This window comes from Macrobrachium nipponense, chromosome 1, assembly GCF_015104395.2.
Source record: "Macrobrachium nipponense isolate FS-2020 chromosome 1, ASM1510439v2, whole genome shotgun sequence".
Taxonomy (NCBI): domain Eukaryota; kingdom Metazoa; phylum Arthropoda; class Malacostraca; order Decapoda; family Palaemonidae; genus Macrobrachium; species Macrobrachium nipponense.
The window spans coordinates 38,279,289-38,297,974 of record NC_087200.1 but is presented as its reverse complement, the minus strand read 5'-3'; the positions used below and the strand labels follow the sequence as shown (position 1 = coordinate 38,297,974).

Genomic DNA, 18,686 nt, shown 5'->3' with positions numbered 1-18,686 from the left:
GCAACACTCGTTACAGTTACTTCCTTAATCTTCGTGCGATATGACGTGGAGATGTCGATGTTAGTCAGTTACATGTGTGATAAATTTGAATTTTTTTATCTTCAAACTGATCTGTGCTACTCCTAATCCATGAGTGTCTGTGCAATAGTAACACTACTTTGACGAATTGGATAACTGAGATTAACCTTTGCATTCCAAGTTTATCATCTGCAGTTTTCTAAAAACCGCTTCTAGGAAGACGTGCATTGTTTACATATAAAAGCTTCCATACCTACAAAGACGATGATACAACGGTCACCTAATTTAAATCTTTTACGCTACCATTATTAAAGAAAGTATTCCAGAACCTCCATTTAAAAAAAAAAAATAAGAGTACACAAAATGCGCTTTGTTTATCACTCAGTAGTTGTTATATTTGCAAAAAGAAATTCCTGCACGGTCCTATCTTGAATGCTTTCACCTCTGTGATTATTGTGTAATGCTTATTTTACAAAATCAGCATTCATATTCTTGTTCGTTCAGTTGTGCAAAAGAAGTGATTTCTTGGGCATTTGTCAAGCTTATTAAAAATGAAAAATTGTTTAAAGGCAGAAGCAAAGGTCTGTACTTAAAGGCCTTCTGATAATAGTATTGTATATTTTTAAGACCAAAGAACCTTTAAGAATTTTGTTTTCCTTTGCCATTTCGTTCTCAGTGATCGATAGTTTTGATCTGTTAATAATATATGTCAATAAAAGTTTGTTTACTAATATTTTAGGTTTATTTTTTCTGTAAGTTGAAAATACAACAATATTCTCTTCAATCTGTTTATTTTGAAATACATATTAACTAGCCCTCTGCTGAGAAGAGGAATAGATAGGAATGCTGTATGAGGGGAAAGCGGTGATTCATTTATATTCAAATAACTTAAAGTCCTTTGCATAGGCTTTACGCAGTGCATCCAACTGATCATGACTTAACTGCTCTTCGTATTCCCTCCACAAAATATTGTCAATTCTCCTGGATGTTCTGGTACTGTTGGGAAAATGGAGTTCGACTGGAGCACCAACGAGTCGCAAAAACCGTTCAGAATCTTCTTGAAGGGTCTCCACTTTGGCTATGACGTCATAATCGAGAGCGCACGGGTGACACAGGAACATAAAAGAGTTCCAGTGATTGTCGCACTTTTTCCCTTTTCCTAAAGTGAGGTAATCGACGAATTCTGGCCACCGGATGTCGCCTAGATGAGCGCCAGGCCTCTGCTTCTGTACGAAAGGGAGCACTTGGTTTTGGAAATAAGCGTCTCCCTCGGGGAGGATCTTGTCCCGGTAGGCCGAAGCTAGTCTGTGGAACGGGTGTCTCACCACAATGAGCTTCGTGTAAGTTTTCAGTCTGAGCTCCAGAGACGATCCCTGGAAAAACAATAAGTGGCTCTTCATAACTGTTGGGGATTCGTCGCAGGGTATAAGAATTGTTCGGGAAAAGAGAAATAACTATTCTATATATAGGTGCAACTACTTGCATGTTGGTTAAATCACAAGACATAATGATCACATTCTTCGATTGTTTAAGTTAATTATCCTATAGGCTTTTGGATATATATATATATATATATATATATATATATATATATTATATATATATAATATATATGTCATATCACATTACCGTGATTCATATACATATATCGAGCTACAAATGTCCTTTAATATCTAATTCGCTCTACCTCGGAATTAATATATTTTTATATATGTTTAACCGAAGGGGAATTTTTTAGGCGATAATAGAATTGCCGGCCGACAGGCACAAACCATCGACATCTTCAATTCCAGGACAGGCAGTGAAGCCTTAGCCCACCCTGCCACCGCAAGAGGATATAAGTTTATGCCGCCTCCCACTTCAAATACCTGTCGCACTCAGGTATTGTAGTCTTGGAGACTGTATCAAACCCCTCGTCCTCGGTAGCGTTTGATGCAGTCTCCAAAACTAACAAATACTTGAGTTGCGACAGGTATTTTTGCGGTGGGAGGCGGCATAAATTATATCCTCTTTGCGGGTGGTGGTTGGCTAAGGCTTCACTGCCTGTCCTGGAATTGAAGATGTTGATGGTTCGTGCCCGTCGACCGGCAATTCTATTATCACCTAAAAAATTCCCCTTTGGTTAAACATATATGAAAATATATTAATTCCGAGGTAGAGCGAATTAGATATTAAAGAACATTTGTAGCTCGATATATGTATATGAATCACGGTAATGAGATGTGACTTATATAATGGCTACTTGCGGGCAAAAGCACTACAACGCTACCGAGGACGAGGGCGTTTGATGCAGTCTCCAAAACTACAAATACCTGAGTGCGACAGGTATTTGAGGTGGGAGGCGCCATAAACTTATATCCTCTTGCGGTGGCGGGTTGGGCTAAGGCTTCACTGCCTGTCCTGGAATTGAAGATGTCGATGCTTCGTGCCTGTTGGCCAGCAATTCTATTATCGCCTAAAAAATTCCCCTTCGGTTAAACATATGAAAATATATTAATTCCGAGGTAGAGCGAATTAGATATTGAAGGACATTTGTAGCTCACTACTATATATATATATATATAGATATATATATCTATATATATATATATATATTATATATATATATAGGCTAAACCAGAAAATGTCTGTTCGGATTTTGGTGAGATTTTGAATATAGATCAATATCAAACCGGGGGAAGGTCATGGTGATAACAGAATTAAAATTGGACCATTGGTTGGGTAAAGGGGATGAAATGTAAAAATAACCTAAAACTACAGATATTATTGTCTAGTCCATAGTTTTTTAGGTTGGTGAGATAAGTAGTGACACTCTTGATCGCCTTCAAGTCCAGATTCAGCCCTATAGGGAGAGGGGGGTGAGAAGGGGGTGACATGTAAAAATAACCAAAAATAACATATATTAGTGTCTCATTTGTGGTTTTCAAGGTTGCTGAGATGAACAGTGACACCCCTGATGTCCTTTAATTCTAAGTTCAGCACCTATAGGAAGGGGTGTTGGGAAGGGGATAACATGTAACAATAAATAAACTACAGATATTAGTGCCTAATCCATAGTTTTTGAGGTCACTGGGATGCAGAGAGAGACACTCTTGATGACTATCAAGTCGAAGTCCAGCCCCAATAGGAATGGAGAGTGAGAAGTGGTGAAAGTAACTGAAACAACTACCTCTCTTAACAGGGAAGGGAGAAAGTATGAGGAAGAGAGTAGAGGGCTTATGGGAGAGAGAGAAAGAGTTTATTGGTTATCATTCAGAGTTTTCCCAGGCAGATCCAGGTTGCTCTGCTAATATATATACATACATACATAATACATACATACAGGCATCATACATACACACATATATATATATAATATATATATATATATATATATATATATATATATATAGTATATATATATATATATATATTATGTATACATATATATATATATACATATATATCAGTAGAAAGATCCACAGTGATACTCTTGTTTATAAAAAAAATTGTGTTTGTAAAATTACTTACAGAGCTCAAAGCTTTCGTCCATCCTCCTGCGGATTTGATCAATTCCACAGAATGATGGACGAAAAGTTAAGTTCTGTGAATAATTTTACTAATACATTTCATCTTTTAGTTGGGAAAAACTCTCTATCGCGAAAGTATATATAATGTTCTAAGGGGGTTCATCTAAAGCCCAGGGAAGGGTTCGAAAGCTTTTTGTAAAGAGTTTTAAAATTACACGAACTCGCAACATTTTTTATTATTGTGGACCCTTAGAATATTTTGTCTTTATCAATAAGAGTATTACTGTGGATCCTTCTATTGATAAATGAATAGAACGATACGGTGTATTCATATTACATGTATAATATATATATATATATATATATATATATATATATATATATATATATATATATATATATATATATATATCATTCGAGCTACAAATGTCCTTTAATATCAAATTCGCTCTACCTCGGAATGACATTATTTTCATATATGTACCGAAGGGGAATTTTTTAGTTGATAATAATTTCGTCCCCTCATGGGATCGAACCACTGGATGGTGGTTCGATCCCATGAGGGGACGAAATTATTATCAACTAAAAAATTCCCCTTCGGTACATATATGAAAATATATCAATTCCGAGGTAAAGCGAATTAGATATTAAAGGACATTTGTAGCTCGAATGATCTATATGTATCACGGTGATGTGATAATTATATATATATATATATATATATATATATATATATATATATATATATATATATATATATATATATATATAAGATGCATTAACTTCGAAAAAAACTCAAAAGACTTGCTTGTAATTATCCGTTCAATGATTCTTTGAAAGAGTCAACACCACAAAACGACCACAAGTAAATGTGATAATCTGAATGACAGCAGGGAAATGACCCCCTATTTACCTTAGTCTTTTTCACCAGCTGCATCTTGTATCCGTATTCGTGGGGCGTCAGCAGAGGGATTGCGGACAAGTTCTTCTCCGTCGTAAGGTTTGTGAGGTACATCCAGACTCTCTTCCAGTTGGTGCAGGCTACCTGGAGGAACACAAAATGGACACCTAAAGGACGGTGCATCTATATAGTTCGTATATTACCGGGATTAAAAATGTACCACTTTCATTTTCAAAGATGTTTCTTCCAGTGACTGAACCTTTGCGTGGCTATATCATGATAACTTTCAAAGGACCTACGTATCTTTCATAAGTCTATATGAGTGCGAGTGCGTGTTCTCTCTCTTCCTCTTTAGCTTTCTCTCTCCCTCACCTTCGGAATATAACAGTAGATCGCCTTCCTTGAATCATCGACGAAGAGATGGCTAAACCTCTCATCTGGGGAAAGCATCAGTAGGTCCAGCAATTCTTCTTTCGAGAGGCCTAAGCTCTCGCAAGCTTTCTTGACAGCATTTTTGCGCCTTTCTTGCTCCCGAAACCAGGGCTGCCATCCATCTTCCCACGAGGAGTTGTTCGCCGCCAAGTCTGTGTGGTTCGCAGAGCTTTGGTTTCTGTCGGCAAGCAGCCACTTCAGACTACCTTTTTGGAAAACAAGAAAAGGCTATTTTCAACGTGAATCATAGAACATTAGATTCCCACTGAAATAGAGGTAGACATATTGTGCTTGGTATTTTTTGCATAATTTACTAGTGTATATCCATTCATTTGAACTTCGATATATTACTGTATATCCAGAGGTGGCAACAGCCAGATTCGAATTCAGACTATGATACACAAATATATCTCTGAAGCTTCTAAGAACTAAGTTTATTTATAAACATTGATAAATTATATCTTTTTTTATTCCTCTTCCAATTTGTTCGTGATTTGCTTATTCTGAGCCCTTGTATCCTTTCTGAAATTGTGAATTCTTAGAGAGAAAGAATCTGAATTTTAAAACAATTTTCGGTGAAATTGAAAGTTCAATGTCTGCTGAAGTTTTAGCTTCGTTAAGTTTCCAAAGACGGAAAGAAATGTACCTAAGTTATATGAAGAGTCCACTCGGAGATTTCCGTCTCTCTCATAGACGATGCTGAAAAATAAGAGAAAAGAAATACAGGTCAGAAAATATGACAGAACTCCACAAAGAAAAAAATTAAAATATGCACGAGATTTTCTGGCAACTGATTTCATAATCGCAACGTTGGTTTATCACTAGAGAAGTGCTTATGAATAATATTTTGGTTTATGAATCTATTGTCTTTATTGGCAATCAGAAAGAGAACATTATATATACTAAACTAAGCAGAATGGTCACTGACTAACTCAGCAAGTGTCCACGGGTTAAAATACCAGATGATAAAGTAAAAATCAAAACCCAGAGAAGTGTGATCAGTCCACAGACAAGAGAATGTAAAGTAACCGGCAGAAGCATAGACATCAATATGCAGTTGCTGACAGAGGAGTCTGGAAAGTTCAGGTCAAGCCCAAAAACACTACCAAGAAAACTTACCAAGTTTTTAACACTAAAAGTAACAAGAGATCTCTGGCACAAGGCAGTGGGATATCGCACAACTTGACAGTAATTGGTTGCAATCAGTTACCATTCCTATAGGAATAAGCATTAGAACCAATATCAGAGTATCTTTATCGGTAAAATAATGAAGATGAGGGCTGTGCAGAATATTATCTGAAAACTGTCTAATTCACAATTTTTCAAGGATTCAGACCATTGGATGCTGCTGACATCCAGACAGACCAATTTCTGAATAATAATAATAATAATAATAATAATAATAATAATAATAATAATAATAATAATAATAATAATAATAATAATAATAATAATAATGACTAGGCAAGATCCCGAGATCCCTGAAAAGGAACCTGGAAAAACTAGAAGCCGAAGTACCCCAGGACGCATGCAGATGAGCGTACCACTAGAAACAACGCACATAGTGAGAAAAGTGATGGACTCCTAAGGAGGCAGGATGCAACCTGGAAGTCCACATAATAAATACCACCTAGTCGAGTAGGATGACTGACATAGACAAAAATAAATAGATAAATGAATAAATAATAATCAATAATAATATAATAATAAATAATAAAGATAATAATATTATAATAATGATGATAATAATAATAATACTAATAATAATAATAATAATAATAATAATAATAAAATAATAATAACAATAATAATAATAATAATAAGAGTTGAAGGATGAATATCTGAACATCCTCTCTACAAATATAGAAACTTTCAAGAAAAATGCATCGTTTTCTGGCGTCGCTAAAGAAGGTATGCTACTTGAGATAATGATGAAAAGATGCTTGGAGTTAAAGTACTCAATCCGAGGCCAAGAGCCATGACACAATTTCAGATTACCACCGCAGTTGAGTCTCATACCATAATGACTATCCCAGGTTTCTGTTGAAGCTAGCAGCAATCTCATTTCAATTAAGGGAAAACCAAATGATACGCAACTAGAATTGCGTACCATACCATTTCCAAGGGCAATAATCCCTTATTACTGTTATCAGTTTTAGACACCTGTACAATATTTCTAAAGAGGCACGAAACTTTAACCGAACTACTTATTCTAGTGTGGTTCAGAAAATATACTGATTCACTAAGATATTAATCACTATGAAGCAATGATCAGAAGAGAAAATAAAGTCGCCTCAGTTTTTGAAAAATCAGAATATATAAACACCAGATTTAGACATGTGGGTCCCCCATATCAACTATTAAAAAAATATTGGAACTCATTGGGTTAATCTGCTACACCAAAGGCAATAAAAGGCTTAAAGAAGCAATTTAATTTACCATGCAATAAGAAATAAAATATTTTCTTTTGGGTACTGAAAGACATGAAGTACATTCATTACCATTTCAGAATTATTCTGATGGTGTGTAGGAAGCCCTTCTCCACAATAAACATTGATGATTCTTCACATGAACAATGGGCAATGCTGCTATCGTACTTTGGAATCAAGACAGTGAAGCTCAAAGAGAGACTGCGCTAAGGCCCCAAAAACTTGATAAGGTCTACATTTATTTTGAGTAGAATCAGGTGCTTTGTGGGAATCAATTCGTTATTGCCACAGAAAATCAAAATTGAACAATTTTCACAAATCAAGATTATTAGACTATTTAGAATATGAACAACGGAAACAGAAACTTTCCACCCAACAGAAGTAGCAGCAGCATCAAAAGCAGCGATACATCCTTTGAAATTCAAGGAAAATCGTCTGACTGAATCTTCAAGCAATGGAACTCGCACGCAAGGGAGCGGAAGTCCATTGTACAATAACCTTATCGCAATCACACAGAGGATAAGACCAGGATGAAATGATGGTCACCTGGCGGAAGACAGAGGATTCACTCAGTTGTTCAATTAATAGATGGAAAAAATGACCGACGTCCAAGCACCCCTATTACTGAAAGGTGGGAATGATCGGTGTCGCTGGACTGGGTAACCACAATTCATAACCAACGGTCAGTCCAGTATTATCACTATTACATCGACTGCTACTACTTGCATTTAGATTTAGCGGCCTTTTGAATAAATTCACATGAAGTTTTCACAGTAATCAATGTTCATTTCAATTGCTTTTTTTATTTCTTTATAATTTCTACTTATTAAATGGCAATTTCCCGCCTGGCAGTTTTCTCCATGGTAAATATCACACAATGGCAATTTACCCACGGGAACTTTTCCGACGGGAAATATTCCCAATGACAATTTTCCTGTCACACATATACATATCTGTACGTGACTGGAAAATTGTCATTGGGAATATATATTATATATATATATATATATATATATATATATATATATATATATATATATATATATATATATATATATATATATATATATATATATATATATATATATATATATATATATATATATATATATATATATATATATATTGTAGAATTACAAGACAAAATCAACATAATTCTAAAGAATGGCTGTGGAGAGGACGAGGCATTTCAGGTAACTAAACCACTTACCAAAACAACGCGAAGCAACCCCCAAGAACACACAAAATCAATTTTCTTTTCATTTTCTTGAAGTTTCAAATATCTTGTTGTTCTCCATTTTCTCCTCTTGCCTCTATAATTCTTCGGTTTCCTTTATTTCAAGAATTTGTCGCACAATCTTTCCTGAAAGAATTTGTAGGGTGAATAAAATTTATATTGTTCATGAATTTATGAATACATGCATAAATGTATTATTTATTTATTCATTTATTTATTTATACTTATTTGTGAGTGTGTATGTTTGCACGTGCTTGTAAGTATATATATATATATATATATATATATATATATATATATATATATATATATACATATATATATATATATATATATCAGGAATGCGTCCCTATACAAATCCGTATGAAAATGTATTCATAATCATAATATTACTTAGTGAGAAACGCTATATATAGACTACTAAATGATTACACTGAGTCATAACCCTCGCTCAGAAACTTGTAAAACTGAACATAAGGAAGATATTTATATATTTTTTTACTTAAAACGCGTATTTACTCACTTTTCACCGGTAAATATTAAATTCGTGAGTTTCAAAGTTAAGTTTTTCATGAGGATACTGCAAAATAAGCGATCAGAGAAACTCGTCTGTGGGTACTTGATGCAGACGAAAAAGATGCTCCCTAGAGCACCAGTCGAAAGATCTGTGATCTTGTGGACAGTTCAAGGTGAGCCTTTTACGCCTCTGAACACCTGTATGCTGGCGCGATCCAATATCCTAACAACGATACTATAACAAGTTTCCAAGCTAGTCGTTTTCGAAAGCGTTATTCAAGTCTGAATATCTTTATCTCCATATCTAAGGAAAGAATCAGACTTTAAAACGAGTTCCGTATTTGTTTTGTTTTTGCATTATAGCTGTTCAACTACAGTGCTTGTAAGCTTCAGAAAAGAGGTTCATAGCCTGTGTGGGGTATGCCGTATGCTTGCATTCTTCTCTCACAATGAAAAATACAGGTCCTAAGTATGGAGGGGGAAAAGGGCACTACTTTCTCAGGCCCCGTGACAGCAGCATTTTTTTTTTTTTTTTAGAATAAACTAAATCAAAGAATGAAGGATGCTCAAGGGGACCACGCTCCCCTAACAATTAAATCAATTGAACGGAATAGTGGAAACCACATAGGCATAGCGGAGGGGCCCAGTTTTTGTTTTGATGCAAGTCCCGTGGCTTGAAGGGATGATGCTTAGGCCCTGAATGAAAACGTTATTTCTCTTTTACAAAATACCCGTTTGAAAATGACTCACCAACTCGATAGTGATGTCGTCACTAAACTAATTACAAAACCTTTCAACAGTTGCACTTTCCGTAAATAAAGATTAAAAAAAGCTGTTAGTAGACAATGGAATGACTAAACCAAAACTAAATTGGATTCAGGTACACAAAACATTCCCAAAAATGTTTAACTTGCAACTCTATAGCAGCTTTTCAAAATCTCTTTTAGTATGGAGTGAACTAATTAAAAGATACGAAGGATTAAAAAATATACTTACTGCAATTGCACACACTTTCATCAAAAGTCTTTAGGCCATCTACAGGCTTTTTTTAATCTTGAAAAGTATATTTACAACTTCCTAAGCAAAATGAAGTTGCCATCAATAACCATAATGAAGAAGCTTTGAAAAACGAAATTTTCAAAGAGAGAATTGATAAACTCGCTCAGAAATCATTGATTGATTAATTGATTATGGCTAATAAAACTGGTGTCACAACATAAAATCACTGCATAACTGCGACCGTTTGTTAAAGGGTCAGATCCATGACTATATAGTTCTCTCAACAAGTACCTTTTTGAGGTTTCTGTAAAAGAAAAATAATGAGATGGCTTAGTCTGTCCGTCCGCACTTTTTCTGTCCACCCTCAGATCTTAAAAACTACTAAGGCTAGAGGGCCGCAAATTGATATGTTGATCATCCACCCTCCAGTCATCAAACTTACTAAATTGCAGCCCTCTAGCCTCAGTAGTTTTGATTTTATTTAAGGTTAAATTTAGCAATAATCATGCGCCTGGCAACTCTATAGAACAGGCCACCCCTGGGCCGTGGCTGAAAGTTTCATGGGCCGCGGCTCATAAAGCATTTTACCGATACCACCGAAAGATAGATCTATTTTCGGTGGCCTTGATTATACGCTGCGCAGAAAACTCGATTGGGCCGAAGACACTTCGGCGCGATTTTTTACCAGTTTTCAAATGCTGTCAAAAATGATCTCTAGCATTGCAGGAACGTTGTTCTTCGGCCAGATGAAACATCTGATGTCCATTTTTGTCAGGTTTCTTCCGCTGTAGGCTCCACTGACAGAGCCTCAGATTACCGATGTTGGCAAAGACAGAAGTGACGAAGGCTTATCAAGGGTGATTACAACGCATTTAGATGAACTAGGATGCACGATAAAGGCGGTCGTTCAGCCGTATGCAAAATGGCGCCGTTGTATCGTGAGTGCATTTAATGGCGTTCAGACGACGATTACAAGAGGTAACGCCAGTTTTTATGTTCAGACACTTTTGTGCCCATGGAATTATTCTTGCGTTGAGCCCAGCTGTTTTCACACGCAGTCCCCAACGGAATGTGTTTTTTGCGCTGCTTACCAGTTTTTTCGTCGTTTTTCTAATTGTTCCGTAAAAAAAAAAAAAAAAAAAAAAAAAAAACTATGATGTTTGATGATATTATTGGATGAACGTTTTCCTAAACTTGCCACAGCAAGATGGAATTAAGAAAATCCAAACATGTTTAATGATAGAACGAAGGATTAAGTAAAAGGTTTTCTATATCTTAGAACACCATTTCATTTCTTCTTTTTTTCAGCTAGAAATACTTCCTCTCTAACCAACTAGTTGCTCCACGTGTTATAAACAAGGAGAAACTATGGATGTATGTAGGTTTTTTTTTTTTTTTTTTTTTACAACTTTTGTGAAATCGCGCTATCTAAAATTCGAGATGTGTTTCGCCTTCTTAAAGGACAACAGGTGACATTTCAGTAGAGAATTCCTTCCAAATGATTTTATGAGGTATTTGGCAGCATTCTTGGACAGCTTAAAGTGTGAGATGTATGTCTACAAAAACCCTAGAGTTTCCAAAGCAAGATTTTCATAAAGTGCGAATCGAATCCCATGGAGGGGCCAGCTATCGTACGGGGACAAGGATTTCCAGCCCTGAAGCATCCAACGTGCGCACCCATTCTAAAATATGTAAAACAATAATTAGAAATGAAAACTTAGCATTATTGGCCATAGCAACAACCAAACTGATTTATTTTTACTTGAAACACTTAATTAAACACACACAGTCCTATTCTACCCAGCTGTTTTCGTCTTGATGTTTTCATTTTTCTTTCTCCCTGTCCTTTCCCTTGCTTTGTTGCTAGTTCTGTTCTGTTCTTGTACCAGCAGGTTAGTTCGTTTTCACTGGTGTTTTTACATTATTTCAGTTATATATTTTTTAGTCTTTTGTAGGTTTTATATGCATTTTAGTGTTTTACCTTTCTTTTTGTAGTGTACAATCAAGTTTCTTATTTTGTATTGTACAATCTAGTTTCTTTATTTTATTCTATGTCAAACTTTACAATATATGTTTTTATTTTCCGGTAGAAATCCAAGATGTCAATATGAGTTACGAAACGTCGGAATAAACTGTTTAAAGTAATCATCTCATCGTATTCCTGGTCTGACCTTCTATGATATATACCATGGACTTTTTTGTCGCATCATCCTACCCATATTTAATATATATATATTATATATATATATATATATATATATATATACTATATATATATATATAAATATAATATATATATATATAAATATAGGATATATATAGATATATATATATATATATATATATATATATGATATATATATATATATGTGATTATATATATATATATATATATATATATATATATATATATATATATATATATATATGTGTGTGTGTGTGTGTGTGTATGTATGTATTTATGTACAGATATATATATATATATATATATATATATATATATATATATATATACATATATATATATATATATATATATATATATATATATATATCTAGTGTGTGAAGTAGCTGATTGGTGCACCGCTCGATTCATGTGTGCTAAACCCGTGGTTAGAAAAGGTGGGTGGGAAATGCCTAAAACCACATCGGTAGTAAAATGAAGTATTTTAAAATTACGACATGGTACCAAGCTGCAGCGTTTACATTTTTATTTTACAGTATTCCATTCATTTTAAAACATCTTCAGCAGCTTTTATCAATGAAATTGTCAATGACTCAACTTTGTTTAGGTAATGAAGTTGGTGTTTATTGCTAAGACAGATTTCAATGATTTTCTTTCTATCTTACTTGTGTCAGCTACTCTCATTGGCAGCATCACAGTCATATGGTCCACATTTTCATTTCCGCTTCTGGCGCCTCCTTTGCAACACTGAACATCATCCCCATCTTGCGAGTTTTGTTTCGTCATGAGATACTGGCTTCAAACCGAACAATTTAGCCTAATGATTTTACACCAGATTATTCAGATAAAATAAACCCGGGAATACTTGCTGTGTTATCACTTCTAATGTCGAGATTAATGATAAAAAGGTTCATTTTTTTTACAGCAGGTCTTGTTGCTCAAGATACCCGTTACCTTCTGGCGGGAATCCGTAGCCTTGAGCTTTTCCAACTTAATTATTCTATAAAAGAAGAAAAATGAATGACGGCAGATGTTATGCACTCTCAGAAATCTTTTAACCTTAATGGCTACTGTTTATCAGTCATTTAGTTCAGTCCATGAATACAGGAATTTCATATCTCCCTATATATATATATATATATATATATATATATATATATATATATATATATATATATATATATATATATAGTGACAAAGTGCCAAGTATCTGGTTACTTCAATTACCAATCACAAAATAGTTACCTTACAACAGTCAGACACCTGAACCTTCATCATAGATAAAATACGACTGAATATTCTGAAGGCCAACAGCGATCCCTTAAAAAACTTATCAATATTGCAGAAAATGAGACTAAGTTCATTAAATCAGGTGTGAGGTAATCATATATGTAATCAAATTAATTAAACGGCATACTCCATCAACAACTTTTAAAAGTCTAAGTATTTCCCTGGTTCTACCTCTCTTCAACTATATTGAAGGAAAACAGCTCAGTTATCACTCTATATTTCTACCTAAACGAAATCAAATATACTGGTGAATAAGAAAAAAATACTCATAAAATTTTAAACACAAACATTTATTACTAAATTCAAATTTATAAGGGAAATTTACTATTATTTGAAAACAACACAAAGTTTAATCAATTCTTGAATTAATTATTAAGTAAAATTAAATAAAAATTAATTAATCACAAAAATCATGAAAATTAAATTATTCAAGCAAATTTGGAACTATTAAACAATAAATAAAATCTAAAAATTAATTCATAAGTGCTCAACATCAATAAAACTTAAAAAGAATTCTAAGTAAATGCAAAGTAATTCATACGTGTTAAACTCAATTTGTAATGATTAATTAATGAAAACACACACTTGATTCAATCAAATTGTGAATGTGAAAGTAAACACAGAAAAATATGGAAAATATCAAAAGTACAAAAACACTAAGAAAGCATTAATCACAAAGAAAATATATTAAAAACACACTTCAACAAGAAAAATGGATAAATGCCCCTCAAAAAAATTCATTCTAAGGAAAATGGGTAAACGCACACAAAAAATTCACCAACACCAAAATGTGAAAATATGTCAAAAAATTTCCCTTGGAATAACCTAAGTACTTTCAGTATTTCAAGTACTTTTTATGTTTAAGTTTAGTGCACTGAACTTATTACAAAACTCTTACCTTGGTATACCAATTTTAGAAGACCTTTTTTCGAAATCACCAATAAACACTTACACACAAGGCGCCTGTTACACACTTTCACAATGTCTTTTCAGATGCCCCAAATAAGCACTAAGCAATATGAAATAAATCTAAGAAATACCAAATTCTAAAATTTATGAGTGACCGACATTATGTATGAAATCTTTATGTTAATGTGAAACCAAAATTCTCTCAAATGAGAGAGAGAGAGAGAGAGAGAGAGAGAGAGAGAGAGAGAGAGAGAGAGAGAGAGAGAGAGAGAGAGAGAGAGAGAATGTTACCTCCTTACGACACGGTTTCAAATCTGAGAATGACAAAATCTCTCTAGTATGGTAGTTAACTGGGCGAGACATTAAGGCCTGACTGGATTAAAACGTTTTGGACCCGAAGTTCCTTTGCTAAATCGTTATAATTCTCTTTTAAAACGATAAGTAGAGAGAAATTGGTATTACAACTATAAATAATATTTATTATTACTTGATTTAAGACAATAACAGTCTCTTAAAATGAAAGATATGATTATAGAATTTTCTCGAATGAAATTAAGTTTCATTTCCTTGAGTGCCGTCACAAATCTTCCCACTTCAAATTTAAGGTACATACGATTCAACCAATTCTTTTTTGACAAATCGAGAGATACAAGAGTTAATTTACCAGTAACATTAAATAGTTTTCAATACAAAAACATCTCTATATATATGAAATGAAAGGTATCAGACGTATGTAAAACGTTTAGGCAGAATCCTTCTAGAAGTTTCTAATATGACATAACTTTACAGAAAAATGGTGAAATCTTCACGTGCTTTGAGACGGTCAGCCATGCATGATTGTTGACAAAAAAGAAAAATTTTTTTTAACAAATTGACCTCAAGTGATGACAGCAATTTCCTGCTTCGAACAGACATGAAAATTTCTATCTGTTCACATTTTACGTTATTTTAACTTCAAATTGCGTTTTTGTGAATTCTGAACACACATTATTAGAACATATTAAGTCTAGGCAAATAATACAGAATCTGAAAATATTGCAAACACTCTTGCAACATTTCATAGTACTGAGACGAAGATATGCATTGTGAAAGCAACTTCATATAAGAATATATATTACTTTGCTTAGCTTTGAGTCTACCTAGATATTACTCGTAGTTAAGATTTGATTTATTCCCTGGTCTGTTCTTCTATGCATTTTATTTGTTTTCTTTCGCCCTCCCTACGTCATCTGTTTTCTAATTTAGGCAACTGGTTCCCTTTCTCACACCTGACTGCCAACTGTGCTGCAGTTTGAGCGTGCGTCTTAACACCACCTTTAGACATAGTATATCCGTCTTTACCATGAATGGAAATAGACCTATACCACCTTGAGGTCTGGGTGCTAATGGTTCGTGTAATTTCACCCTCAGGAAATCATCTCATGTAAAATATCTTCGCCTTCATACACTTTGAACAGAATTTGCCTTTAACTGCTAAGTAACGTAGTTATTGCTGAGCATGACATCTGCACAAATAATTTGCTATGAAACTGCATCGTTCTAGGATGAATTGCCGGGAAACTAGACCTATTTCTCCAAGAATATTGGTTACGTATCATCAAAAGAGACTCATGCTGGTACTTTCCTGTTATTGAATGCGTAAATCGTAATTCCGACACACCTCTTCCGTAACAGAAATAGCAAATTGTGAGGTAAAAGTCCATTTTTTTTTTCTGAGCCCGCTAAAGTTCATCTTGCATCTATATTGATTTAAGTATTACATCAGTTGTGTAAGAAAACTTGAGAAGAATTGAAAATTCCAAAGTAATTAAGCCTTTAGAGCTGATGGCGTTAGCTAAGCAATAATGTATCTATCAATTTATCAAACAATGAAATTTAATTTATCCAAATATTTTCTTATTTACCCGCTATTTTTCATTTACAGCTATCTCGCAACCATCTGCACCCAGTAAAAGAAGAAGAAGAAGAAGAAGAAGAAGAAGAAGAAGAAGAAGAAGAAGAAGAAGAAAGCAATTTACTCGTCTTTGCTCTCGAGCTCCACACATGTGTTAAATCACTGTTGCCAAAAATAGCGCGATTGGAGAACAGTGCAAGCCAGTTGCGAGTCTGGCTATGATTGCTAGTGAAACATCTACGATACAAATACCTCAGGAGAAGCAATTGCAATTAGAGAAGTTAATTTCATAGCTTGGTAATAAGAACTTTCCCAAGTTCCAGTTCACGCGGACTAAAGATAGTGTACTCACACACACACACACACACTAACACACACACACACATACACACACACACACACACACACATATATATATATATATATATATATATATATATATATATATATATATATGTGTGTGTGTGTGTGTGTGTGTGTGTGTGTGTGTGTGTGTACATACATATATATATACATAGAACCGCCGCCATATCGTAACACTATGCCCAAGCCTTACCTGCATGTACAATACTTTCGTTAATGAAAACAGACGAATTCGATATCTCTCTTAAACTTAAAATTAAACAGTTTTCTTCGAAACTGAAAGAAATGCAGAAGCAATAAACACCATAAACTGTGGAATTTGTTAAACAGCATTAGTAAATTTACTATTAGAATTTCCATTTTACCAGGGAGACTAATGGTCAGTTAAACATATTTTGTCGTTTTGATAAAAACTATAAATATTGGTAGACTGACTGGAATTCTATGAACTGAAGAGGAATTTTTTATGCTGCACTAAGCCGTGTATTCAGTGAGCAGAATGTATTCACTAATAACTTTAATTAATTAATAAATAAACCTAAAGAAGTTAATATAATCTAGCCAAGACATGTTGCTAAACGTCATCCATGCAATCAGAACAGTTTTGCTGACAGGTGGCACTTCACGAATAATACTACAGCTATAATTTCAAATTCGTATAACTTCAGTATCTAAAATACAGGATTTGCAAAGCAAGATCCTTAATTCGTATATAACTTTGATGTTTTAAGGCAACGACTAATTCTTGCCTAACACCTCCAAAGTAACATCACCCAGGCAAGATCGAGGATTTGAAAATTTTTCGAAAACATATCACAAGCTTTTGCAATGGTACTATGACGGAAAATATACCATGGATATTCAGAAATACACGTAAAATAGCTCAAGCCCTCTACATCAAAATAGTTCAGGTTTAGAAAAAAAAACTTTATGGGACTTCAGAAAAAAACAGACTATCAGTCTCTAACATTTTCATATTTGATAACCACGAGGAGAGAGAGAGAGAGAGAGAGAGAGAGAGAGAGAGAGAGAGAGAGAGAGAGAGAGAGACTTAAGAAATAAGTTTTCGACGAAAACAAGTATCCAGGACGGTACTTTAGTCTCAATACATCGCAGCAAAATTCACTGCATGTTCCAAAAATTTAAACATCAAGTCCTCACCGTTTTATGTGCTAGAAAAACCACTTGTCCGGAGAAGCTTTTCCAGACAAAAAAAAATAAGGAAGCCAGGACACTCTCGATCTACGATACACAAGCGGTAAGAAAATATTTGGCAACGTTCATATGTAGAACAAAATATAAACAGCTGACGGACAGCCTCTCCGTAGCGACAGCCTCCTGCCGCACGGCGCAGCCCAAACTGACACCGATAAAGCAGACGGCTTCTCTCTCTCTCTTGCCGGAGCTTGTTTGAGAACATTGAGCTGGAACCTCTGGAAGGGCTGGGGGTCCATATCCTGAAAGATTCGTCACGTCACGTGCAACTCAACAGAGACATAGCGGGACCATCTTCAGTAAACGACTGAGTTTAAATAGTACCACCAGAGTATCGCTCCTGCCACCGAAAGGCACATTCGTTCAAACAGCACGATTTTTTTTCCGCCAGTATTTGCAGGGCCATTTAAAAGATTTCATCTGCATATTTCCACTTGTAGTTTGATATTGTTAGACCAGAGACTCATTTTGAAGTTATAGTTTTCAGATTTCGATTCTCAGCACGTATACTAATAGTTTGAGATCGTTAGACCAATGCTCTTTGTCAAGTTTGTTTTCTTTCAAATTCCGATTCTCAGCAATTCTTGTAGCTTAAGATTATTATAACCAACGCTCTTCTTCAAGGTAATTTTTTTCAGAGACCTATTATCAGTTTGAGATTGCTAGACTACTGCTTTTTTTAACTTAATATTTCTTCAGATTCAGATTCTCAGCAAGTACTTTGCTAGCCGTTACCCCAAAATGTTAACGTAAACTTTACAAAGTCAAAAACCTTATAAAATTTAATGC

At 34.4% G+C, this 18,686-nt stretch overlaps 1 protein-coding gene across 1 annotated transcript; it reads right to left on the bottom strand.

Annotated features, from left to right (window-relative positions):
* Nucleotides 1–802: 802 nt before the first annotated feature.
* On the bottom strand, nucleotides 803–18,295 carry LOC135220129 (carbohydrate sulfotransferase 11-like). The gene is made up of 6 exons (XM_064257429.1): nucleotides 17,844–18,295; nucleotides 8,500–8,652; nucleotides 5,507–5,559; nucleotides 4,801–5,066; nucleotides 4,441–4,572; nucleotides 803–1,391 (listed from the first exon to the last, which is right to left on the bottom strand). The coding sequence occupies exons 2-6, from the start codon at nucleotides 8,550–8,552 to the stop codon at nucleotides 888–890; spliced, it is 1,008 nt and encodes a 335-aa protein (XP_064113499.1). The 5' UTR covers nucleotides 8,553–8,652; nucleotides 17,844–18,295; the 3' UTR covers nucleotides 803–887.
* Nucleotides 18,296–18,686: the final 391 nt, after the last annotated feature.

What these genes read in the sequence shown, in the direction of transcription:
- LOC135220129 (XM_064257429.1), bottom strand. Translation starts at nt 8,552, where the DNA reads ATGAAAAGAAAATTGATTTTGTGTGTTCTTGGGGGTTGCTTCGCGTTG. An exon ending in GGACTCTTCATATAACTTAG is followed by an intron (nt 5,067 to 5,506) that starts GTACATTTCTTT and finishes TTTTCCAAAAAG; the next exon opens with GTAGTCTGAAGTGGCTGCTT. An exon ending in TCTACTGTTATATTCCGAAG is followed by an intron (nt 4,573 to 4,800) that starts GTGAGGGAGAGA and finishes GTGTTCCTCCAG; the next exon opens with GTAGCCTGCACCAACTGGAA.